This window comes from Ammospiza caudacuta, chromosome 30 (genome assembly GCF_027887145.1).
Source record: "Ammospiza caudacuta isolate bAmmCau1 chromosome 30, bAmmCau1.pri, whole genome shotgun sequence".
Lineage (NCBI taxonomy): Eukaryota > Metazoa > Chordata > Aves > Passeriformes > Passerellidae > Ammospiza > Ammospiza caudacuta.
The window spans coordinates 3,329,959-3,357,354 of record NC_080622.1 but is presented as its reverse complement, the minus strand read 5'-3'; the positions used below and the strand labels follow the sequence as shown (position 1 = coordinate 3,357,354).

The window sequence follows — 27,396 nt, the reverse complement described above, 5'->3', positions numbered from 1 at the left end:
AATGTTAAACATTAATGATTTTATGTTTATGTGTATTATATTTACATAATACATAAACATGTATTAATTTTCTTAAGGAATGTGTTAAATATAGTTTTAGATTACAACATAACCTAAAATTAGATTATAACATAATGTTAAAATAAAAACTATGCTATAATGTTAAACATTACTAATTTTATGCTCACATAATACATAAACATGTTAAACATGTATTAATTTTCTTAAGTAGTGTGTGAAATACAGTTTTAGGTTATAACATGTTAAAATACAAACTATGCTATAATGTTAACATTATTAATTTTTATGTTCATATGTATTATGTTTATATAATACATAAGCATGTAGTATGTTAAACATGTATCAATTTTCTTAAGTAATGTGTGAAATATAGTTTTAGTTTATAACAATGTTAAAATAGAAACTGTGCTATAATTTTAAACATTATTATTTTTTATGTTCACATGTATTATGTTTACATCACATGTATTATGTTAAACATGTATTAATTTTCTTAAGTAGTGAGTTAAATATAGTTTTAGGTTATAACAATGTTGAAATAGAAACTATGCTATGTTAAACATTAATAATTTTATGTTTATGTGTATTATATTTACATAATACATAAACATGTATTAATTTTCTTAAGGAATGTGTTACATAGAGTTTTAGATTACAACATAATCTAAAATTAGATTATAATATAATGTTAAAATACAAACTATGCTATAATGTTAAACATTATTAATTTCTATGTTTGCATGTATTATGTTTACATAATACATAAGCATGTATTATGTTAAACATGTATTAATTTTCTTAAGTAATGTCTTAAATATAGTTTTAGTTTATAACAATGTTAAAATAGAAACTGTGCTATAATGTTAAACTTTAATAATTTTATGTTTATGTGTATTATATTTACATAATATATAAACATGCATTAATTTTCTTAAGTAATGTGTTAAATAGATTTTTAGGTTATAACAAAATGTTAAAATAGCATCTGTGCTATAATGTTAAACATTAATAATTTTTATGTTCACAAACCCTGCACCTGAGTTTTACCCAAAACACAAAATTTGAGGTTTTTCACCCAATTTACACAAAATTCCTAAAGATGCCACATGAAGCCATGAAGGCCTCACTCCACACTGAGGAGTGGCAGCACCCTGAAAATTCAGTCTAACAATCCATAATCAATTACCCAAGGATTAATGCAGCTCTGCCCACTATTTAATATTCCACCTCACTGAGCCAAACCCTGCACCTGGGTTTTACCCAAAATTTCAAGTTTTTTCACCCAATTTACACAGAATTCCTTAAGATGCCACATGAAACCATGAAGGCCTCACTCCACACTGAGGAGTGGCAGCACCCTGAAAATTCAGTCTAACAATCCATAATCACCTCAAGCTCTGCCCACTATTTGATATTCCACCTCACTGAGCCAAACCCTGATTTTTACCCAAAACACAAAATTTGAGTTTTTCACCCAATTTGCACAAAATTCCTTAAGACCCCACATGGAGCCTCACTGCTGGAAGGGCCCACACCGAGGAGCGGCAGCACCCTGAAAATTCAGCCTAACAATCCATAATCAATTACCCAGGGATTAGTGCAGCTCTGCCCACTATTTAATATTCCACCTCACTGAGCCAAACCCTGCACCTGGGTTTTACCCAAAATTTCAGGTTTTTTCACCCAATTTACTCAAAATTCCTTAAGATGCCACATGAAGCCATGAAGGCCTCACTCCACACTGAGGAGCGGCAGCACCCTGAAAATTCAGTCTAACAATCCATAATCACCTCAAGCTCTGCCCACTATTTGATATTCCACCTCACTGAGCCAAACCCTGATTTTTACCCAAAACACAAAATTTGAGTTTTTCACCCAATTTGCACAAAATTCCTTAAGATCCCCACATGGAGCCTCACTGCTGGAAGGGCCCACCCTGAGGAGTGGCAGCACCCTGAAAATTCAGTCTAACAATCCATAATCAATTACCCAGGGATTAATGCAGCTCTGCCCACTATTTAATATTCCACCTCACTGAGCCAAACCCTGCACCTGGGTTTTACCCAAAATTTCAAGTTTTTTCACCCAATTTACACAGAATTCCTTAAGATGCCACATGAAACCATGAAGGCCTCACTCCACACTGAGGAGTGGCAGCACCCTGAAAATTCAGTCTAACAATCCATAATCAATTACCCAGGGATTAGTGCAGCTCTGCCCACTATTTGATATTTATAATCACACTCCCCACACTGATTTCCCTGCATCCAGACTCTGGGCATGAGGACCCAGACGTGGCTGAGGAACCAAACCAAGCCAGCTCAGCTGATTAATTCATTTTTTTTTTTCCCCAGCCAGACTGCTGAAGCCTGCCTGCAAGGCCCAGCCAAAACAGGCGAGGCAGGACAAGCATTTTATTATGCTGTGCTGAAAGAAAACACAAACATTTGTCAATGATTTGCAAAGTGCATCCTCCAGACGGGCTCTGAGAGCCCCTCAGCAGCACTGACAGGGCTGAGCAGAGGCAGCAGTTTCTGATTTTGTGTGTGTGGGTGAGAGCAGCAGAATGCAGAGCTCAGAGCAGGGACGGCTGTGGCGTGGCACAGCTCTGCTGCCACCTCAGGGAGCCGCTGCAAAGCCACCAGGGCTCCGGGGAAAGTGGGATCAGGCACATTCCAGATGCCTGAATCAGCATTTGGGCACTTGGCCTCCTGTTAGGGAAGCAATGAAACCAGCCTGGAGCCTCTGGGACAAACAGCTGCAGTGCAAACAGGGAGATCACCCAGCACATCTTGTTCCCACGTTGCCCTTTTCCTCCTCAAATGCAAATTATCCTTTAGGATGGCTTATTATAGTTGAAAATCCACAGAGCTGACAATTTTACAGCCTTGAGCAAGGCACTAAGATGCCAGTTTAGTACACGAATAAATACAGAAGGCAACTCTTGCCACCTGATCACCCAGAAAATGCCAGTATTCTGAGTTTGGAATATACCACGAGTTTATATTATATCCTGAGTTTAGAGCACCGAGGTGCTTGGTCCCTCCTCCTGAACAAAAGCTCAGCATCCACCCTTGGGATTTAGAACGGCAGGAACATCCACCGAGCTCTGCACAGCCATCCCTGGGGTTTGGAATGTCAGGAACATCCACAGAGCTCTGCACAGCCTTCCCTGGGCTTTGGAATGTCAGGAACATCCACCGAGCTCTGCACAACCATCCCTGGGCTTTGGAACATCCACAGAGCTCTGCACAGCCATCCCTGGGCTTTGGAATGTCAGGAACACCCACAGAGCTCCCCTGCAGCCCCGCACAGCCATGCCCAGCACAAATCTGGGCTTTGGAATGTCAGGAACATCCACCGAGCTCTGCACAGCCATCCCTGGGCTTTGGAACATCCACAGAGCCCTGCACAGCCATCCCTGGGCTTTGGAACATCCACAGAGCCCTGCACAGCCATCCCTGGGCTTTGGAACATCAGGAACATCCACAGAGCTCTGCACAGCCATCCCTGGGCTTTGGAATGTCAGGAACATCCACAGAGCCCTGCACAGCCATCCCTGGGCTTTGGAATGTCAGGAACATCCACAGAGCCCTGCACAGCCATCCCTGGGCTTTGGAATATCAGGAACATCCACAGAGCTCAGCACGGCCATCCCTGGGATTTAGAATGTCAGGAACATCCACAGAGCTCCCCTGCAGCCCTGCACAGCCATGCCCAGCACAAATCTGGGCTTTGGAATGTCAGGAACATCCACAAAGCTCCCCTGCAGCCCTGCTCAGCCACCCCCAGCCCATCCCCATCCCCACAGCCTCCCCAGCGCCGTTTTCCCGGAGCAGGGAGCGGATTTCGGGCCGTGTTTCCATCTGCCCAAGGACAGGAGCCGCCTCTCCGGCATCCCTGAAATGGCAGCGAAACCATCACGTGGTGCCCGAGCTGAACCGGGAGCGCCGAGCCGGGAGGTGGAGCTGTTCCCGCATCTTCCCGGGATCCCGGGATGTTCCTGCACCTTCCCGGGGTGTTCCCGCATCTTCCCGGGGATCCCGGGCTGTTCCCGCATCTTCCCGGGGGATCCCGGGCTTTTCCCGCATCTTCCCGGGGTGTTCCCGCATCTTCCCGGGGATCCCGGGCTTTTCCCGCATTTTCTCGGGATCCCGGGCTTTTCCCGCATCTTCCCGGGGATCCCGGGCTTTTCCCGCATCTTCCCGGGGATCCCGGGCTGTTCCCGCATCTTCCCGGGGGATCCCGGGCTGTTCCCGCATCTTCCCGGGGTGTTCCCGCATCTTGCCGGGGATCCCGGGCTTTTCCCGCATTTTCTCGGGATCCCGGGCTTTTCCCGCATCTTCCCGGGGATCCCGGGCTTTTCCCGCATCTTCCCGGGATCCCGGGCTGTTCCTGCACCTTCCCGGGCTGTTCCCGCATCTTCCCGGGGATCCCGGGATGTTCCCGCATTTTCTTGGGATCCCGGGATGTTCCCGCATCTTCCCGGGGATCCCGGGCTGTTCCCGCATCTTCCCGGGATCCCGGGCTGTTCCCGCATCTTCCCGGGATCCCGCGCTGCTCCCGCACGTTTCACAGATCCCGGGCTGGGGAATACCCGGCTGGTCCCGAATCTTCGGGGATCGCGCTGCTCCTGCATCTCCCGGGAACCCCGAGCTGTTCCCGCATCTTCCCGGGATCTCGGGCTCTGGGAATGCCGGGCTGTTCTGCATCTTCCCGGGATTCCAAGCTGTTCCCGCACGATCCAGGGATCCCGGGCTGTTCCCGCATGTCCCACGGATCCCGGGCTCTGGGAATGCGAGGCTGGTTCCACTTGTCCCTCAGATCCCGGGCTGTTCCTTCATGTTCCACGGATCCTGGGCTGGTCCCGCCCGATCCAGGGATCCCGGTCTGGTCCCACAAGTTCCAAGGACCCCGGGCTGGGGAATGCCGGGCTGGTCCCGAATGTCCCACGAATCCCGGGCTGTTCCCACATCTTCCAGGGATCTCCGGGAATGCCTGGCTGCTCCCGATGTCCCAGGGATCCTGAGCTCAGGAATGCCGGGCTGGTCCCACTTGTCCCTCGGATCCCGGGCTCTTCCTTCATGTTCCACGGATCCTGGGCTGGTCCCGCATCTTCCAGGGATCCCAGGCTGTTCCCGATATCCCATGCATCTCGAGCTCTGGGAATGTCGGGCTAGTCCCACATCTCCCACAGATACTGGGCTGGTCCAGCATCTTCCAGGGATCCCGGGCTGCTCCCAAACCTTCCAAGGGATTCCAGACTCTTCCCTCACGTTCCAAGGACCCCGGGCTCTGGGAATGCCGCGCTGGTCCCAATATCCCAGGGATCCCCAGCTGTTCCTGATGTCCCACGGATCCAGGGCTCTGGGAATGCCGGGCTGCTCCTGCACCTTCCAGGGATCCTGAGCTGCTCCTGCACCTTCCAGGGATGTTCCCGCATCATCCAGGGATCCTGGGCTGCTCCCGCACCTTCCAGGGATCCTGGGCTGCTCCTGCACTTTCCAGGGATCCTGGGCTGCTCCTGCACTTTCCAGGGAGCCCGGGCTGGTGAATACCGGGCTCTTCCTGCTTGTCCCACTGATCCCGAGCTGTTCCTGCATGATCAAAGGATCCGGGCTCCTCCCACATCTTCGGGGATCCCGGGCTTTGGGAATGCCGGGCTGGTCCCCATGTTCCAGGGATCCTGGGCTGTTCCCACACCTTCCCGGGGATCCCGGGCTGCTCCCTCATGTTCCACGGATCCCGGGTTGTTCCTGTATCTTCCAGGGATCCCGGGATGGTCCTGCACGATCCAGGGGTTCTGGGCTGGTCCCCCATGTTCCAAGGACCCTGGGCTGGGGAATGCCGGGCTGCTCCTGCATCCTCTGGGGATCCTGGGCTGTTCCCGATGTCCCAGGGATCCAGGGCTCTGGGAATGCTGGGCTGCTCCTGCACCTTCCAGGGATGCTGGGCTGCTCCTGCACCTTCCAGGGATTCCAGGCTCTGGGAATTCTGGCTCTGGTTCCGCTTGTCCCACGGATGCTGGGCTCTTCCTTCATGTTCCATAGATTCCGGGCTGGTTCCGCATCTTCCAGGGGTCCCAGGCTGCTCCCACATGTTCCAGGGGTCCCAGGCTGCTCCCACATGTTCCAGGGGTCCCGGGCTCGGGAATGCTGGGCTGTTCCCTCATGTGCCATGGATCTCAGGCTGTTCCTGATGTCCCAAGGATCCCAGGCTCAGGAATCCCGGGCTGGTCCAGCATGTTTCACCCCAGGCTGTTCCCAAAGTCCCACAAATCCCGGGCTGTTCCTGCATGATCCAGGGATCCCAAGCTCTGGGAATGCTGGGCTGGTCCCCCATGTTCCAGAGATCCTGGGCTGTCCCCACATCTTCCAGGGATCCCGGGCTGGTGTCCCCTGTTCCCAGGACCCCGGGGCTGGGGAATGCCAGGCTGCTCCTGCATGATCCAGGGATCCCAGGCTGGAAATGCTGGGATCCCTGGAAATGAAAAACTCGGGAAATGCCAGGCTGGTCCCACTTGTCCCACGGATCCCAGGCTGGTCCTGCATCTTCCAGGGATCCCAAGCTGGTCCCAATGTCTCAGGGATCTCTGGGAATGCCGGGCTGGTCCCACTTGTCCCATGGATCCTGGGCTCTTCCTTCATGTCCCACGGATCCCAGGCTGGTCCTGCATCTTCCAGGGATCCTGGGCTGTTCCTGGTGTCCCGGGGATCTCTGGGAATGCTGGGCTGCTCCCAATGTCCCACACATCCCAGGCTCTTCCTTCGTGTTCCACAGATCCCAGGCTGGTCCTGCACCTTCCAGGGATCCCAGGCTGGGGAATCCTGGGCTGCTCCAAATGTCCCAGGGCTCCTGGGCTCAGGAATCCCAGGCTGTCCCTGATGTCCCGGGGATCTCTGGCTATCCCGGGTTGTTCCTGATGTCCCAGGAATCTCTGGGAATTCTGGGCTGTTCCCAATGTCCCAGGAATTCTGGGCTGTTCCCACAGCCTGCCCAGGAAGGGAAGCACAGCACAGCCACAGCTGCAGCCACCTGGCTGTGCTGGAGGGGAAAAGCCTGGAAAAGGCAGCAGCAAACCACACAGCTGGAGCTCTTCTCCATCAGGAAAATATTCCAGGCCTGCTCCATGGGCTCCTGCTGCTGTTTAGGGTTTAAGGAGGCTCTTGGATGGCACAGGGATGCTGTGAGCTGGGGAAGAGCGCATCACCACACCCACCCAAAGCACTGAGCCATTTTTGGTTCAGAAAATGGAAAAAAAAAGAAAAGGTTTTTGTCCCAGAGGGTGCTGGGCACAGCCCCAAGGCTGCCAAAGCTCCAGGGCATTGGGAGATCCCAGCACGAGGGGGGATTGCAGGGCCAGGATTCTTCCAGCTGGGAATATCCCAAAATTCTGTGATTTTTGGCAAAACCCTTCCCACAGCATCTGTGCAAGGCTGCTGGGCTGTTCCTCTGGACATCCCAGCCACGCAGAGCTGTGGAATAACCATTTTTCCTGAGAAACACCTGAATGGAAGGTGCAGGATCTCAGAACTGGCTCCAGGCAGGCTCTGCCTCTCCAGACCCCTCAGGGAAATGGGGGAATGCTGGAGCTGCTCTTTCCTCAGGCCACAATGGGAATTCACTCATTTTCTGTGCTGAAAATTGTCATTGCAGGCCACTGGAAATCAGAAATATTGGAAATGGCACCAGGCTCTTACAGGGCTTACCTTCAGAAAATGGCACACGAGTCCTTTCAGGCTCCTCAGCATTTTCCTGCAGGAACAAAAGTGGATATTTTAGTTTGTTTTTTTTTTTAATTTTATGATAATTATGATAATATTCTGATTGTTTTATGCTGAGAGAGAACTGTTTGTGTTGAAAGACCTTCATGACAAAGCACAGAAATAATTCAGAGCAAGTGTCAGGTGCTCTGCAGTAACACAGAGTGGTGGTCAGCACCACTTGCTTAGGAAAAGCTATTAATAAAATGAAATAATAATAATAAAATTTAATAATAATAATGAAATTCAATAATAACAAAATGTAATAATAATAAAATATAATAATAGTTATAATTATAATAGTAATAATAATAGTAATATAGTAATAATAACAATAATGCTGCCGTGCCATTAAAATAAAAATTACAAATAGTTTTGAATTTAAAAAAATTGAAATTTAAAAACATTTAGAATTAAATTTTAAGATTTTAATGGAATAGTTTAACAGAGAATAAATAGTTTAATGCTCTGCAATAGCACAGACTGGTGATCAGCACCACTTGCTTAGGAAAAGCTATTAATAAAATGAAATAATAATAAAATATAATAATAATAAAATATAATAACAACAACAATAATAATAATATAGCATACCATTAAAATAAAAATTACAGATAGTTTTAAATTTTAAAATTTGACATTTTTAAAAATTTAAAATTAAATTTTAAAATTTTTAATGGAATAGTTTAACAGAGAATAAATAGTTTAATGCTCTGCAATAACACAGACTGGTGATCAGCACTGCTTGCTTAGGAAAAGCTATTAATAAAATGAAATAATAATAAAATATAATAATAATAAAATATAAGAACAACAACAACTATAATAATATAGCATACCATTAAAATAAAAATTACATATAGTTTTAAATTTTAAAATTTGACATTTTAAAAAATTTAAAATTAAATTTTAAAATTTTTAATGGAATAGTTTAACAGAGAATAAACAGTGTAATGCTCTGCAATAGCACAGACTGGTGATCAGCACCACTTGCTTAGGAAAAGCTATTAATAAAATGAAATTATAACGATAACGATGATTATGATGATAATAATAATAATAAAAAATGAAATTATAATGATAATGATGATAATAATAATAATAATAAAATATAAATAATTATACATTAAAAATTTTAGATTTTTTTTAATTTGAAAATTAAATTTGAAAATTTTAATGGAATAGCTTAACAGAAAATAAATAGTTTAATGGAAAATAATTTTTTTTTAAACCCCCTTTATCAGGGACTTTTTCCCAGAACCTTCCAATGAGAAAAACCTGATATTGCCTATGGTGCTTTGAGAATTCTTGGGTGCAGTAATTTGCATCCAGAGGGAGAATTAATTACCTGAATTTTGCTCAGCAGGAGCTGCTGCCTCGGTGGAATTGGTGAGCAAACCAAGCTGGTTCACCTGCACAAAAGAACATTTGCACTGTTACTGCAGGGAGCAGGAAAACAACCCCACAGGGCAGGCTGTGAACGCTCTAAATTTGAATTTTCATTCCTCCAGCTCAAATAAACACGGGGAAAAAAAAGTAAAATCCCAGTCCTGCTATTTCAGCAGTGAGCAAAAAGGGAATTTTGGTGGTGCACAGCAAGGAGAAATCCTGCAGATCCCATTGATTTCACAGCAATTTTAGCTGCAAAGAAAGCAGGGATGGGAAATCTTCTTGCCCAGACACAGCCAGGAAAATGAAGGAGTCACAAATCCCGAATTACATGAATACTTGATTTTTTTTTAATTTGATTTTTTTTAATTTGATTTTTTTTTTTAATTTGATTTTTTTTTTTTTAAATTTGCTGCTGGCTCCTTTAAAACCCGCGGTTAATTTTGGGCATTCTGACAGAATTCTGTCAAATTCTGACAGAATCCCTGAGCGACCAGCGCAGCTTTAGGGCTCAGTACCGGGGGAAGGAACGGAAATCACGGCCCTGAGCGCACCGGGGCCGGGTTAGAACAGCCCCGGTGCACCGGGAGAGCACCGGGAGCGCCACGCGTGGATTTCCGTGGCTTAACCATTAAAATTACAAACAACGCACCCCAAAGGTGCCTTTACAGCCACCAGAACGCCGCGTTTGTCCCAATCAAACAAAACCAACCGAGCGCGGCCCGGTCCCCCCGGTGTCCCCCACGTGCTGCCCGCCGGGCTCCGCTCCCCACTCCCGGTCACGCCGGGGGCCGGAGCGGCGCGGCCGTTCGGGTGCAGCTCCGGGGGGAGAGGGAGAGCGCGGCCGAGCCCTGAGGGAGCCGCGGTGTGACCGAAGGGGCCGCGGTGCCCTCACGGTGCCCTCACGGTGTCCCCGCACTCACCGGGCCCGCCGGGGCCGCTCCCGCCGCGGTGACGGCGCCGCTACGGGAAGTGCTGAGGGACAAAAGAGGCGTGGTCACGAAGGGCGTGGTCGCGTGGGCGTGGTCACGGGCGTGGCCTCGCTGCCGGTGTTTCTGAGGGAGCGCTGTTAATTGATTTAATTAATTTCATCCCTCCGCGCCGCGTTCGGCAGGGACACAGCGGGTTCGTGGGAAGGTTTGCAGGAATGGGGAAATGAAATCAGAGCGCTGGGATGGGGCGGATGGGAGGGAGCGCTGTGGGGCGCATCGAGGGGCATCGCTGTGTGAGGGCAGGGACACCCCAGGGCACAGATTTGGGACCAGGTGGCTCTGGGGTACCTAAACAGGGACACCCCAGGGCTCAGGGCTGCTCCAGGTGGCTCTGGGGTACCTAAACAGGGACACCCCAGGGCTCAGGGCTGCTCCAGGTGGGTCTGGGGTCCCTAAACAGGGACACCCCAGGGCTGCTCCAGGTGGGTCTGGGATCCCCAGGCACGGAGCCCCCACAGCCTCTCTGGGCTCTGCTCAGGGCTGGGCACTGCCCAGGGCAGCAGTTCTGCCTCCTGGGCAGGGGCAGCTCCTGGGCTCAGGCCCTGCCCGTGGCTCTGGGGCCTTTGCTGGGCCTGGAGCAGAGCCTGGGGCTGCTCTGACCTCTGCTCACTGGGATGGACTGGGACAGACTGGGACAGACACAGGGACAGACTGGGACAGACACAGGGACACCTGGGGACAGACAGGGAAACTCAGGTACATTCAGAGACAGCCAGGGACACACACAGGACACCTGGGGACACCCTGGGACACTCAGAGACATTCAGGGACATTCACAGACAGACAGGGACACCCAGGGACAACCAGGGACTTACAGGGACAGCCAGGAGCACCCAGAGACACCCAGGGACACCTGGGAACACCCAGAAACAAACAGGAACACCCAGGGACATACAGGGACACTCAGAGACACACAGGGACACCCAGTCACACCCAGGGCTGAGGCCCCTCTCCCTGGGGCTCCTCTCCAGGCTGAGCAGCCCCAGCTCCCTCAGCCTTTCCTGGGCAGGGACCCTCCAGGCCCTTCAGCATCTTCGTCACCTGCAGGAGCTCCCTGTCCCTGCTGTGTGAGGGTGCCAGAGCTGGGCACAGCCCTGCAGAGGGTCAGCACTGCCTGCAGCACTCCCTGACCTGCTGGGAATGCTCTTCCTCACCCAGCCCAGTATTTTGTTGGCCTTCTTGGCCTCCAGGTCACAGTGCTGGCTCGGGGACAGGCTGTTTTTCATTTCTGAGGGGTCATCTGGGTCCTCAGGATTGAATTTTGCATGCGTAGTGCAGGAGCAATTTGCTGTTCATGGTTTCACTGCCAGGCTTTCAGGTATTGACAACTTAAGTCTCTGCTTCTGCAAAGAATTCACATTTCTTTTTGCTGTTTAGTCCCAGGGAGTTTTGTTCATTTGGATTTTATGTATACGTATACATATACATATACATATACATATTGCTTAATATGTGTGCTTTAAAATATGCTTAAAAATATATTTTAAATTAATTTCTCCTATTTCTGGCAGCAAATAAAACATTATTTAGCTAAATAAAACATTATTTCACTGAACAAAACACTATTTAACCGAAATTACAAATGGCTGTAGAAATTCCCAGATATTGTGAGCATCATTCCCAAAATATGAAGGATATGGAATTGTTGGAGGAATTCTAGTGGGGACAACAATGTCAATAAAAGGGCTGGGGAAGTTGGGAATATTCAGCCTGGAGAAGAGCAGGATCTAAAAGGGGCTCCAGGAAGGTGGAGAAGGTCTCTTCATCAGGAACTGTAGTGATAGAACAAGAGGTAATGGGTACAAATTGACAGAGGGAAAAGTGAGGTCACCTGTTAGGAAGAAATTCCTCCCTGTGAGGGTGGGGAGCCCCGGCAGAGGCTGCCCCTGGATCCCTGGAAGTGTCCAAGGTCGGGCTGGACAAGCCTCGAGTGATCTGGACTAGTGGGAGATGTCTCTGCCCAGGGCAGGAAGGTTGTGCCTTAAATACCTTTCAAGGTCCATCCCAACCCATGAAGATCCCACGATTCCACATTCACTCAAAGACTTTAACAACCCACAACCGGCAAGCGCGTGGGTGTGGCATTCAGGCAAAGATGGCTTTGGGGATGAAAAAACCACCTGCATCATTTTGGGGCAAAAATTCCCCTTTTCCTTCCCCCTTTTTCCTTCCCCTCCTTTTCCCTTTTTTCCCTTTCCCGACCCCTTTTCCCGGTGGGCGTGACCTGAATAATGAGGGGCGTGGCTTAAGGACATGTTTACATATTTCGGGGCGTGGTCAACACTGGGCGTGGCCGTCACGCCCTCTGCCCTGCGGGGGTGTGGCCGCGCTGGGGGCGTGGCCGGGCGCGGAGGGGGCGTGTCCGGCGGCGGGGGCGTGGCCGTGCGCTCGCTCGCGGCGGAGCAGGAGCCGCCGCCATTTTGGTTCCGCCGCCTCGCTCGGCTCAGGCCCCGCCGCGGCGGCCGCTCGGTCCCGGTCCCGCCCCGGCCCCGTCCGCGCCCGGGCGGCCGCGGGGATGCGGCGCGGAGCAGCCCGTGCTCGGCCCCGGCCGCGCTGCCGCTGACACGGTGAGGAGCGGGCGGGGACTGGGACCGCCTCAGGCCCGCGGCCCGGGGGGAGGGGAGGCGCGCTGGGCTCCGCCGCGGGGCCGCCTCGCACCCCCCCCGCATCTCCCCGGTATCCCCCGCGCTCCGCAGCCCCGCTCCGGCCGCGGCGGCGGCCGCGGGGGATCCCCGCTGAGGGCGGGGGATCCCTGGGGGCGGCGGCGGGGGGGGATCCCCGGCAGGGCCCGGAGCGCGGCGTGGAACCGGAGCGGGAGCGGCGCGGGGCGTCCCCGGCGGCCGGGGGTGGCCCGGGGAGTCCCCGCACCGGGAGGCACCGGGAGGCACCGGGGAGCCCTGACAGGCACCGCGGCGAGGGGCGGGGGATCCCCGCTGGCGGCCGGGCCCGCTGACAGCGGCGGGGCTGCGGGAGCCGCGCTCGGCCGGGCCCGGCGGCTCCGGTGGCACCGGGGGCGGCCCCGGGGGCCCCTCGTGGGTCCCGGTTCCCTGCGGAGCGGGGCCGTGCCCCGGGCTGCGCATCCCCGAAGTTTCCCCGGGCACGGCGCGGTCCGGCCCCGAGTGACGGGCGGATCTCGCTGCCAAATATTGATGTGGTGGTTTGGGGTCTTTGGGGGTTTTTTGGGATATTGGTTGGTTTGTTGGGTCGGTGCCTTGTAGACTTTGTGATCTTCCTTGTCCAAAATGCTACTTCTGAGGTTTATTCCGTTTTATTTATTATTTCATCGCGTTTTAAATCCTGTTTTAGCTTTATTGGCGGTGATTTGGGTTCAGGTGGTTGAACCTTATCTTGGCGTTTCCCATTAAAATCCAAAACGTGTTCCCATCCTTGTCCCTCTCTTCCTTGGTCTCTTGACTTCCTAACTCCTGCTTTGGCCCTTGGTTTGTGGTTCTGCACGCTGTTAATTATGGAGCAGGGAGCTGGAAGCTGCCTGGAATGTGGGTTTCCATCCCATGGCCTGGGGACACGAATTCACTTTCTGTGTTGTCAGAGCCACTGGGGAAAACTGGAGCTGCTGGGAGCAGGGACAGAACCTGTGGCTTCGCCCCCATCCCATCAAATCTCCTCAATTTTCATTTCCAGCCCCTTTTCCCCTGCTTTGTTTCCCCTATCCTCCTTGCTAAGTAATTCAAATTCCACCTGTTTTCCAGGGGTGAATCCTGTGGTCATCTTGAGAACCTTGGGATCATCCCTGGACCTGCTGGGAGCAGGGACAGAACCTGTGGCTTCACCCCCATCCCTTCAAATCTCAATTTTCATTTCCAGCCCCTTTTCCCTGCTTTCTTTAAGCTATCCTCCTTGCTAAGTATTTTAAATTCCACCTGCACTTGTTTTCCAGGGGTTTGGGGTGAATCCTGTGCTCATCTTGGGATCATCCCTGGCAGCTCTGGGAGCAGGGACAGAACCTGTGGCTTCGCCCCCATCCCATCAAATCTCCTCAATTTTCATTTTCAGCCCCTTTTCCCCTGCTTTGTTTCCCCTATCCTCCTTGCTAAGTATTTTAAATTCCACCTGCACTTGTTTTCCAGGGGTGAATCCTGTGGTCATCCTGAGAACCTTGGGATCATCCCTGGACCTGCTGGGAGCAGGGACAGAACCTGTGGCTTCACCCCCATCCCTTCAAATCTCCTCAATTTTCATTTCCAGCCCCTTTTCCCTGCTTTGTTTCCCCTATCCTCCTTGCTAAGTCATTTCAATTCCTTGAGAGCCTTGGGATCATCCCTGGACCTGCTGGGAGCAGGGACAGAACCTGTGGCTTTGCCCCCATCCCATCAAATCTCAATTTTAATTTTCAGCCCCTTTTCCCCTGCTTTGTTTCCCCTATCCTCCTTGCTAAGTATTCTAAATTCCACCTGCACTTGTTTTCCAGGGGTTTGGGGTGAATCCTGTGCTCATCTTGGGATCATCCCTGGCAGCTCTGGGAGCAGGGACAGAACCTGTGGCTTCACCCCCATCCCTTCAAATCTCCTCAATTTTCATTTCCAGCCCCTTTTTCCCTGATTTGTTTCAGCTGTCCTCCTGGCTAAGTAATTCAAATTCCACCTGCACTTGTTTTCCAGGGGTGAATCCTGTGGTCACCCTGAGAACCTTGGGATCATCCCTGGTGCCTCTGTGGGAAGCAGGGAAATTCTGGCAGCTGCTTGAACATATGGGGAGAGATGGGCTCTAAAATCATCATCTGTCTGCCTGCTTGAGTTCTTGAGGAGTGTTCTTACCCAAAGCTTTTCTCAGCTGCCTGAGAGTATAAAAGAGATGCTTTCCTTTTCTTTTTTATCATTTGAAACGGCTCTAAGTCTGAAACATCTTGGTTTAAAAGACAAAATTACCACAGTTTCTTTTTGGGCTTGAATTCATTGCTGCAGTCTCCTAAAAAGGTTTGAGTGATGATAACCAGTGACAAAATTTGAGTTACAATTTCCAGAAGAAGCTTTTTTTTTTTTTTTTTTGAAGCTGTTTTCAAAAGTTTAAAGTCTCCTGAAGGATATAAAAAGGATATAAAAAAGGATATAAAAAGTTTTTTCCTTGGTGGAAGAGACAGACATATTGGTAAAAATGGCAGTGCTGTTGTGACAAGTGAAAAGTGGCAATAGCACATGGAGTCACTGAATTAAAGTTATTTTTAAATAGATGTTGTTTTCTATGGGATTGTTGGCTGTTTTAAAATTAAATTAATTTAGTTTAATTGCGGTTGTGGCCATCTTCTCCCCCTCCCATCTCCAGCTTCCAAAGGGAAAAAAGTCAGTCATGAGACTTTTTGTGATTGTTCTGAGAAAGCAAAATCTGTGTTTATCCCTTACCTGTGCACAGGTGGCTTGGGAATAACCAGAGGATTTAAAAGGGAAGTTCTGGTTTGTTGTGACCCTTATCTTTTACAGGATGGGTAGAAATAAATGGATTTTATCCAGAAAAATCCCCTGGGTGTGGAGACACCTCCTGCCTCGCCCTGTACAGCTGGGATCACATTTTAGGAGAATTCCCAAACTGCTTTTCCCTCACTGATGTTGGCACTCACAGCCTGAGGGTGGAGGAACTTTGCTCCACACAGATTTTTATGCAGATTTTAGCAATTTTGCCTTTATTTCCGTATGAATAAGGAACCAACAGAATCACCCTGCACCTCCAAATCCAGCCTTGTGATTAAACCTGAGGCCAGCTTAAAAATCAGGAGAAACTCTGAGATCTGCTTCCCAATTTTCCTCCCTTTGGAACATTTTTCCAGGGTGTTTTTGGATCTATCCTCTGCTTTTCAGCCCCAAAAAAATATCTGTGTCCTGTTCCAGGTGTTTTCCCTGAGCTTTCCTCTGCTCCTGTGCAATATTCTTCCTGACAGGACAGCTCCCCTGGGATTTCTGTCTGTCAGAAATAAAAACCCAGCAGCTTCTGGTTGGGAAGTGTTTGATTTGTTACCTCCTGTCAGGCAAACTTGATTCCTGAGAAATGTTTTTATTTCTAAATATTTTCAGGATGCTTGTGCAGGTGATCCAAGGGCTTTGAGCTCCTGTTTCCCCTGTTCAGGGATTGTGATGTAGATAAATACATGATTTCATTTTTTATTTCTCTTTTCTGAGTGTGGTTTGTCTTCTTTAGCAAAGAAAAGAAGAGAGGGGACAGGAACTTTATTCCTGAGAAATGTTTTCATTTCTAAACATTTTGAGGATGCTTGTGCAGGTGATCCAAGGGCTTTGAGCTCCTGTTTCTCCTGTACAGGAATTGTGATATAGATAAATATTTTAAGGGTTTATTCTACTTTTTATTTCTCTTTTTTGAGTGTGGTTTGTCTTCTTTATCCAAAACAAGAGGACAAGGAGTTTGAGATGGGAGAGGAACTTTATTCCTGAGAAATGTTTTCATCTCTAAACATTTTAAAGATGCTTGTGCAGGTGCCTTGAGCTCCTGTTTCTCCTGTTCAGGGATTGTAGAGAAATACTTTAAAGCTTTATTCCATTTTTTAGTGTGGTTTTGTCTTCTTTAGCAAGGAAAAGGAGGAATTTGGGAGGGGACAGGAAACTTTATTCCTGAGAAATGTTTTTATTTCTAAACATTTTGAGGATGCTTGTGCAGGTGATCCAAGGGCCTTGAGCTCCTGTTTCTCCTGTTCAGGGATTGTGATATAGATAAATATTTTAAGGGTTTATTCTACTTTTTATTTCTCTTTTTTGAGTGTGGTTTGTATTCCTTAGCAAGGAAAAGAAGAGAGGGGACAGGAACTTTATTCCTGAGAAATGTTTTCATTTCTAAACATTTTAAAGATGCTTGTGCAGGTGCCTTGAGCTCCTGTTTCCCCTGTTCAGGGATTGTGATATAGATAAATATTTTAAGGGTTTATTCCACTTTTTATTTCTCCTTTTTTGAGTGTGGTTTGTCTTCTTTATCCAAAACAAGAGGACAAGGAGTTTGAGATGGGAGAGGAACTTTATTCCTGAGAAATGTTTTCATCTCTAAACATTTTAAAGATGCTTGTGCAGGTGCCTTGAGCTCCTGTTTCTCCTGTTCAGGGATTGTAGAGAAATACTTTAAAGCTTTATTCCATTTTTTAGTGTGGTTTTGTCTTCTTTAGCAAGGAAAAGGAGGAATTTGGGAGGGGACAGGAAACTTTATTCCTGAGAAATGTTTTTATTTCTAAACATTTTGAGGATGCTTGTGCAGGTGATCCAAGGGCCTTGAGCTCCTGTTTCTCCTGTTCAGGGATTGTGATATAGATAAATATTTTAAGGGTTTATTCTACTTTTTATTTCTCTTTTTTGAGTGTGGTTTGTATTCCTTAGCAAGGAAAAGAAGAGAGGGGACAGGAACTTTATTCCTGAGAAATGTTTTCATTTCTAAACATTTTAAAGATGCTTGTGCAGGTGCCTTGAGCTCCTGTTTCCCCTGTTCAGGGATTGTGATATAGATAAATATTTTAAGGGTTTATTCCACTTTTTATTTCTCCTTTTTTGAGTGTGGTTTGTCTTCTTTATCCAAAACAAGAGGACAAGGAGTTTGAGATGGGAGAGGAACTTTATTCCTGAGAAATGTTTTCATCTCTAAACATTTTGAGGATGCTTGTGCAGGTGCCTTGAGCTCCTGTTTCTCCTGTTCAGGGATTGTAGAGAAATACTTTAAAGCTTTATTCCACTTTTTAGTGTGGTTTTGTCTTCTTTAGCAAAGAATGGAAGACAAGGAATCTGAGAGGGGACAGGAACTTTATTCCTGAGAAATGTTTTTATTTCTAAACATTTTGAAGATGCTTGTGCAGGTGATCCAAGGGCTTTGAGCTCCTGTTTCCCCTGTTCAGGGATTGTGATATAGATAAATATTTTAAGGGTTTATTCCACTTTTTATTTCTCTTTTTTGAGTGTGGTTTGTATTCCTTAGCAAGGAAAAGAAGACAAGGAGTTTGAGATGGGAGAGGAACTTTATTCCTGAGAAATGTTTTCATTTTTAAACATTTTGAGGATGCTTGTGCAGGTGATCCAAGGGCTTTGAGCTCCTGTTTCTCCTGTTCAGGGATTGTGATGTAGATAAATACATTATTTCACTTTTTATTTCTCTTTTTTGAGTGTGGTTTGTCTTCTTTAGCAAAGAAAAGAAGAGAGGGGACAGGAAACTTTATTCCTGAGAAATGTTTTCATTTTTAAACATTTTGAGGATGCTTGTGCAGGTGATCCAAGGGCTTTGAGCTCCTGTTTCCCCTGTTCAGGGATTGTGATGTAAATAAATAATTTAAAAGTTCATTCCCCTTTTTATTTCACTTTTTTGAGTGTGGTTTGTCTTCCTTAGCAAAGAAAAGAAGACAAGGGATTTGAGAGGGGACTGTGGGAGGCCACAGAGTCAGTAGTAATATTCTGAGAGTCAGGAGCAATATTTTGGGATTTCTAACACTTAGCTCAATTGGTTTTCATGTCCCTTGGAGCTGAAGCAATGAAAAGAGCCAAAAGAAAAAATTTCACCTTCCAAATCTGCCTTGACAATGAGATTTCATCAAGGAAAGCAGCAGAGGAATGAACAGAGGGGGAAATCTCAGTTAATTTTGCTGAGGGGGTGTGGGGACACGTATTTGGGATGTGGGATTTTCTTTTTGGGAAAGCAGAGGAACAGCAATGGGCAGAAAGGGCTTGGGATGTGATATCAAGGGAATGAAGATGAATTCCAGGAATTAAAGCTGGAATTTTAAAACAGGCGTCAGGGAAATCATTAATGAGCAGCACTCAGCTCCAGTGGCACGTGTCAAAATGGACGTGTAAATGTTTCATAGGTGATTTTTTGGGGGAAGAACAATTTCAGGAGGGATTTGAGATCTGCAGAAGCTGAGGGCAGGAGTTTGATGTGATTTCCTTGGTGGTGAGGACATGTCTGGTTTGTGATTTGAGAGCCCTTGCAGGGATTTGGGACTGGGTGGTTTCCAATCAGCAAAAGTTTTGTTACCCTTAAATCCCATCTGTCAGAGTAAGGCTTTCTTCTGACCTAGAGATGGGGCAAGTGAGAGATGTTTTAAAAACTTTTATTTTCTTTTCAGTGTCATGTGAAGGGTGAGACAACATAGATGTTAAAATTATAATCAGAAATTAACTATTTCTTAACTACAATGTATTATAATGGTTTAATCTGACACCGCCATGAGGGATAACTCAGAACAAGACTTGGAACATAAATGTTATAATAATAAATGAAGTATTTCTTAACTACAGTATATTATGTTATTTAATCTGATACTTTGGGTGAGGGATAATTCAGAACAAGACTTGGAATAGAAGTGTTGTATTTATAGTCAGAAATTAACTATTTCTTAACTACAGTATATTATATGGTTTAATCTGACACTATGGATGAGGGATAAGTCAAAACAAGACTTGGAATAGAAATGTTATAATCATAAATTAACTATTTATTAACTACAGTATATTATATTATTTAATCTGATACTTTGGGTGAGGGATAATTCAGAACAAGACTTGGAATAGAAGTGTTGTATTTATAGTCAGAAATTAACTATTTCTTAACTACAATATATTATAATGCTTTAATCTGACAGCACCATGAGGGATAACTCAGAACAAGACTTGGAATAGAAGTGTTATAAATATAATCAGAAATTAACTATTTCTTAACTACAGTATATTATAGTGGTTTAATCTGACACCATGGATGGGTGATAATTCAGAGCAAGACTTGGATTATAATTATAATCAGAAATTAACTATTTCTTAACCACAATGTATTATAATGGTTTAATCTGACACCATGGATGGGTGATAATTCAGAGCAAGACTTGGATTATAATTATAATCAGAAATTAACTATTTCTTAACCACAATGTATTATAATGGTTTAATCTGACACCATGGATGGGTGATAATTCAGAGCAAAACTTGGAATTTAATTATAATCAGAAATTAACTATTTCTTAGCTACAATGTGTTATAATGATTTAATCTGACTCCATGGATGAGGGATAACTCAGAACAAGACTTGGAATATAAATGTTATAATCAGAAATTAACTATTCCTTTACTACAATATGTTAATAATGGTTTAATCTGACACTTTGGATGAGGGATAAATCAAAACAAGACTTGGAATAGAATTATGATCAGAAGTTAACTATTTCTTAACTACAATATATTATAATGGTTTAATCTGACAGCACCATGAGGGATAACTCAGAACAAGACTTGGAATATAAGTGTTGTATTTATAGTCAGAAATTAATTATTTCTTAACTACAGTATATTATATGGTTTAATCTGACACTATGGATGAGGGATAAGTCAAAACAAGACTTGGAATTTAAATGTTATAATCAGAAATTAACTATTTCTTAACTGCAATATATTATAATGGTTTAATCTGACACCGCCATGAGGGATAACTCAGAACAAGATTTAGAATATAATTATAATCAGAAGTTAACTATTTCTTAACTACAGTGTATTATAGTGATTTAATCTGACACCATGGATGAGGGATAAGTCAAAATAAGACTTAGAATATAATTATTATCAGAAATTAACTATTTCTTAACTAAAATATAATATAATGCTTTAATCTGACACCACCATGGGGGATAAGTCAAAACAAGATTTGGAATGGAATTATAATCAGAAGTTAACTATTTCTTAGATAAAATATATTATATTATTTAATCTGACACTTTGGATGAGGCATAATTCAGAACAAGACTTGGAATATAATTATAATCAGAAATTAACTGTTTCTTGACTACAATATATTTATAATGGCTTTGTCTGACACCATGGATGAGGGATAATTCAGAACAGGATTTGGAATATAAGTGTTATAAATTAACTATTTCTTAGCTACAATGTATTACATGATTTAATCTGACAATTTGGATGAGGGATAATCCAGAACAAGAATGGAATATAATTATAATTTATTAATTATTAATATATTAATATATTATATAATTTATTAATTATATATAGGCTTTATAAATATAATTTATTTATATAAATTGCTTATATTTATTTTATATATTTATATTATATATTGCATATTGTATAATATATATTATATAATATACAATATATATTATATATATTATATAATATAATATATTGTATATTATATATGTTATATTACATATTACGTATATTACATATTATATATTATATATTGTATATTATGTTACATATTATATATTATATCACATATTATATATTATATATTATATTACGTATATTTGAAATTAAATATTCACCCCCTCAGAAGAAGCCAGGAGAGAGCAGAGGATGAGGAGGGATCATCATGAGTCAGGGGTTTGAAACTCTTGGAAATAATGTCAATTTAATGCAACAAATCTGCATCCTCTGAGAGGAGCTGCAGTCTAAAACGGAGGTGATATCAACATCACCACATCAAAAATATTCCACACCATCACTAATATTTGCCTCCCTTTCTGCTTTCCATTTTAAATGCTCAGGGTTATTTACCTGCTGGCCACTTTTCCTTGCACATTGATGGACATGAAAAAATCCATTTTTAGTGACATGGTGAATCCTGTTGGACTGACATTGCCCTGACTCACTTTCTGTGGCCGTGTCACACTGCTGCACCCTTTTTTTCCTCCTTGTAAAATGGAGATTTTATCTAATTACCTCTGTTCTTATGAGTAATAATTGCAGGTTTGATTGCTGAGGATGTGTGGAGCTGGAAATCCAGAGCTGCAGCTACAAACCCCATGAATGATGTGCACAGAGCACATGGAAATACATTTATTTTCTCTGAGGACTTAGCCAGGGAAGCCTGGCTTTGTGACTGGCTGCATTTCTTCTGTCCCCACTAATCCTGGCATCTGTCCCCAACCTGTGTCCCCTGCAGCTGCCTTGGTGTCACCTTTCACATTCCTGGTCCTTTCTCCACCCCAAACCAGCTCCTTGCTGCTGCTTCCCCAGGTTTTTGTCTGCCCAGGATGCTAAAAATCCCAGAAAAGCGCTGAGCTCCCTGAGACCTTGATCTGAAACTCATTTTGAGCTCCTGACATCTTCCCATGCCATTGCTCACAATTAATAAATTAATAAATGATTTCATGACTGTAGGGAAGGCGAGGACAGAAGATTCAGGCTGGTTTGGTGCCCTGTGATGCACTTTAGGTTTTTTCAGACCTGTTGCTGATCCATTTAATTTCAAAAATGATAAGTGTTGAAGATATTTCAACATTTTCTCCTTAGAATGCCCTCACAACAAATAACTTTTCAGGAGCTTGCAAGAATGGAGAGAGAATTTAGAAAGGTTTGGGGACGGGATGGGATGAATTGCTTTGTGCTGAGACCCTGGCACAGGGTGCCCCATCCCTGGGAGGGTTCCAGGCCAGGGCTTGGAGCAACCTGGGGTGGTGGAAGGTGACAGGGATGGGATGAGGTGATCTTCAAAGCCCAAACAGTTCTGGGATTTGGAGATTTTGGGATTTTTGTCAGCATGTAAAACTGCAAGGAGCACAGGTTTGGTTTGTTCTGTGGCAGGGAGGGAAGCTCAGGGTCAGTGCTGCACGAGGGTTTGGGCATCCTCACAACAAATAATTTTTCAGGAGCCTGTAAGAAAGATGGAGAGAGAATTTAGAAAGGTTTGTGGACGGGATGGGAGGAATTGCTTTGTGCTGAGACCCTGGCACAGGGTGCCCCATCCCTGGAAGGGTTCCAGGACAGGACTTGGAGCAACCTGGGGTGGTGGAAGGTGGCAAGGGTGGGATGAGGTGATCTTCAAAGCCCAAACAGTTCTGGGATTTTGGGATTTTTGATTGTCAAGGAGCACGGCTTTGGTTTGTTCTGTGGCAGGGAGGGAAGCTCAGGGTCAGTGCTGCACGAGGGTCTGGGCATCCTCACAACAAATAATTTTTCAGGAGCTTGCAAGAAAGATGGAGAGAGGATTTAGAAAGTTTTGTGGACAGGATGGGAGGAATTGCTTTGTGCTGAGACCCTGGCACAGGGTGCCCCATCCCTGGAAGGGTTCCAGGACACGTTGGGCACGCTGGGCTAGTGGAAGGTGACAGGGATGGGATGAGGTGATCTTCAAAGCCCAAACTGTTCTGGGATTTTGGGATTTTTGATTTTTGTCAGCATGTAAAACTGCAAGGAGCACGGGTTTGGTTTGTTCTGTGGCAGGGAGGGCTCAGGGTCAGTGGTGCACGAGGGTCTGGGCATCCTCACAACAAATAACTTTTCAGGAGCTTGCAAGAAAGATGGAGAGAGAATTTAGAAAGGTTTGGGGACGGGATGGGAGGAATTGCTTTGTGCTGAGACCCTGGCACAGGGTGCCCCATCCCTGGGAGGGTTCCAGGCCAGGGGTTCGGAGCAACCTGGGGTGGTGCAGGTTGGCAGGGGTGGGATGAGGTGATCTTCAAAGCCCAAACAGTTCTGGGATTTGGAGATTTTGGGATTTTTGTCAGCATGTAAAACTGCAAGGAGCACAGGTTTGGTTTGTTCTGTGGCAGGGAGGGAAGCTCAGGGTCCGGGGCACCCTCACAACCTTAGAGCTGCCTCCAATTTGCTGTAGTTAAGATGATCCCCTCTATTATTTTCTGCTAAATAAATCAATTTTCTATTCCTGTCAGCGTCTGTGCTGGTGGAAGTGTGGCCTTTCCTCTTGCCCTGCCTCAGGAAGCACAGTCTGTGTGTGAGTGTTTGGGCTTGGCATCTGTTCCCCCATTCCTTCTCCCTGAGCTGTGCATTCCGTGCTGTGTTTGTAAACTGATGCCCACGTGGCTCAGGCTCAGCTTTCCTGGTGCAAAAGAATGAAATTATTTTCCTCCAGATAATTAATTAATTAATGATGTTCCTCAGATAATTAAATCCAGAATATTGTTGGGATTTGGGTGCTTTCTCCTGGCTTTCATTTGCCTGCAGCTCTCCCAGTGAATCCACAACCTGCAAGGCTGGGACTAACTGGGCTCTGGTTATAAATAAAAAAAATTAATTTGATGCTCAATATTAAAATCTGTAGCCATCATTTGAAATGTCACGTGGATAATTCGGAAATTATAATAATCACATACTTTTTATTTTTCACTTATTATTTAAAAGAGTTTCACAGATAAATTGTGGTTTTGAAGGAGGTGAGTGGAAGTGTTGGTGTCTTGGAACATCAGCTGCTGTGCTTGTCTGAAGTACCATTGCTTGGGCTGATATATTATTATTTTTATATTTTATTTTATTTTTATATTGGTTTTATATATTATATATAGGGTTTATATATTATTACTTATATATTTGAGGTAGATATTATTTATATATTGGTTTTATATATTATATATAGGGTTTATATATTATTACTTATATATTTGAGGTAGATATTATTTATATATTGGTTTTATATATTATACATAGGGTTTATATATTATTATTTGTGTATTTTAGGTAGATATTATTTATATATTGGTTTTATATATTATATATAGGGTTTATATATTATTATTTATATATTTGGGGTAGGTATTCTTTATATATTGGTTTTAGATATTATATATTGGTTTTAGATATTATTATATATTGGTTTTAGATATTATTTATGTATTGGTTGCATATATAATATTTACTCGTTTTATGTATTATATATTGGTTTTATGTATTATATATCGATTTTAGCTATTATATATAGGCTTTATATATTATTATTTATATATAGGGGTTATATATTATATATAGGTTTAGATATTATTTATTGGTCTTATGTGTTACTATCTTAATATTGGTTTTGTATATTATTATATCAATTTGGTTTATATTATTTATATATTGGTTATATGTCTTACTATTTCTGTATTGATTATATATTATTATTTACGTATTGGTGTAAATATTATTATTTACACATTGGTTTTATATTTTATTTATATATTAGCTTTATATATTATATATATTTGATTTATATATTCTTATACATTGGTTTTATATATATTATTTATATATTGGTTTTATATATTATATATATTTGGTTTATATATTATGAAACCAATATATAATTTTGGGTATATATATATATATATATTTGGTTTATATATTATTATATATTGGTTTTATATATATTATTTATATATTGGTTATATATATATTATTTATATATTGGTTTTATATTTTATTTATATATTAGTTTTTTATTATTATATATTGGTTTTATATATTATTATACATTGACTTTATAGATATTATTTATATATTGATTTTATATATTATATATTGGTTTTATATGTATTATTTATATATTGGTTTTATATATTATATATTGGTTTTATATGTATTATTTATATATTGGTTTTATATATTATATATATTTGGTTTATATATTATAAAATCAATATATAATTTTGGGTATATATATATATATATATATATATATTTGGTTTATATATTATTATATATTGGTTTTATATATATTATTTATATATTGGTTTTATATTTTATTTATATATTGGTTTTATAGATATTATTTATATATTGGTTTTATATTTTATTTATATATTAGTTTTATATATTTATATATTGGTTTTATATATTATTATACATTGACTTTATATATATTATTTATATATTGGTTTTATATATTATATATTGGTTTTATATGTATTATTTATATATTGGTTTTATATATTATATATTGGTTTTATATGTATTATTTATATATTGGTTTTATATATTATATATATTTGGTTTATATATTATAAAACCAATATATAATTTTGGGTATATATATATTTGGTTTATATATTATTATATATTGGTTTTATATATATTATTTATATATTGGTTTTATATATATTATTTATATATTGGTTATATATTTTATTTATATATTAGTTTTTTATTATTATATATTGGTTTTATATATTATTATACATTGACTTTATATATATTATTTATATATTGGTTTTATATATTATATATTGGTTTTATATGTATTATTTATATATTGGTTTTATATATTATATATTGGTTTTATATGTATTATTTATATATTGGTTTTATATATTATATATATTTGGTTTATATATTATAAAACCAATATATAATTTTGGGTATATATATATATATATTTGGTTTATATATTATTATATATTGGTTTTATAGATATTATTTATATATTGGTTTTATATATATTATTTATATATTGGTTTTATATATTATATATTGGTTTTATATGTATTATTTATATATTGGTTTTATATATTATATATATTTGGTTTATATATTATACATATTGGTTTTATATGTTATTATATATTGATTTTATATTATTATCAATAATAATAATAATAGTAATAATGTATTGGTTTTATATTTCTCTATTGTTTTTATTTCACATTAATTTAATTTCTGCTAGGAAATCCAAGTTAATGCTTTCTATCTTTTCCTCCCACAGGGTGAAAGATGCTGACTGCCCATGGTGGACCAGCTCTCCTGAGGAACAGATCTCTGTAAATCTTCCCTAAAAAAAAACCAAAAATCACCAGAAGGCAAATATTGTGTGATGGACCCTCGCAATACTGCTATGTTAGGCTTGGGTGCTGATTCTGAAGGGTTTGCTGGCAAAAGCCCCTCTGTGGCAAACATTGGCACCTTGGTGGGCACGGGGGAAGCAGAGCTCGAGGGCTGCAGCAAGGAGGAGGAGGAGGGGAGGAAGAAGAGCAGGGAGGGCAGCGCAGAGAGCGGCAAGAGCGACGCTCTGGGCGATGCACAGCAGCAGTTCTCCGTGAAGGAAACCAACTTCTCCGAGGGAAACCTCAAACTGAAGATTGGCCTGCAAGCCAAGAGGACAAAAAAGCCTCCCAAGAACCTGGAGAATTATGTCTGCAGGCCTGCCATAAAAACCAGCATCAAGCAGCCACGGAGGGCTCCCAAGAGTGGGAAGATGACGGAGGAGAAGAACGAGCACTGTCCTTCAAAGCAAGTGAGTGCTGTGGCTGGGGGGTCATTTGCAAGTCATGGTACATTTAAACTTGGGTTTTAAAGCTTCCTCATCTCTGCAGCGCTGTGTTCTGCTGCTTTTCTGTGTAACCTCTGATACTGAGGTGGCTGGAGTTAGAAATGGTTTTATTTTGTGGCCATTAGGAGGAAAAAATGCTCTTTGACAGTGTGCCAATTTGTTGTTTCAACAGCAGTGGAAGATGATTCCCGTGTTCATTTCTGAAAAGTGCTGGGGAGATTTTTAGTCTCTTTTCTGTAGCAAAGTGGAGAGGTTTG

The 27,396-nt window shown here is 43.2% G+C and overlaps 2 protein-coding genes across 2 annotated transcripts in view; one reads left to right on the top strand and one right to left on the bottom strand.

The window, feature by feature from the left end:
• DAP3 (death associated protein 3) overlaps positions 1 to 10,134 on the bottom strand; it is a 29,908-nt gene extending 19,774 nt beyond the window's left edge. Inside the window, exons 1-3 of the mRNA XM_058821931.1 lie at positions 10,097 to 10,134; positions 9,133 to 9,196; positions 7,731 to 7,776 (exon numbers count right to left, since the gene is read on the bottom strand). Of these exons, the coding sequence (XP_058677914.1) occupies positions 7,731 to 7,772 (42 nt within the window). The 5' untranslated portion in view covers positions 7,773 to 7,776; positions 9,133 to 9,196; positions 10,097 to 10,134. The remainder of the gene's footprint in view (positions 1 to 7,730; positions 7,777 to 9,132; positions 9,197 to 10,096) is intronic.
• A 2,463-nt stretch (positions 10,135 to 12,597) lies between these two features.
• The window catches only part of ASH1L (ASH1 like histone lysine methyltransferase), an 80,798-nt gene continuing 65,999 nt past the window's right edge, over positions 12,598 to 27,396 (top strand). The window contains exons 1-2 of the mRNA XM_058821794.1: positions 12,598 to 12,732; positions 26,576 to 27,103. Coding sequence (XP_058677777.1) covers positions 26,684 to 27,103 — 420 coding nt within the window. The 5' untranslated portion in view covers positions 12,598 to 12,732; positions 26,576 to 26,683. The remainder of the gene's footprint in view (positions 12,733 to 26,575; positions 27,104 to 27,396) is intronic.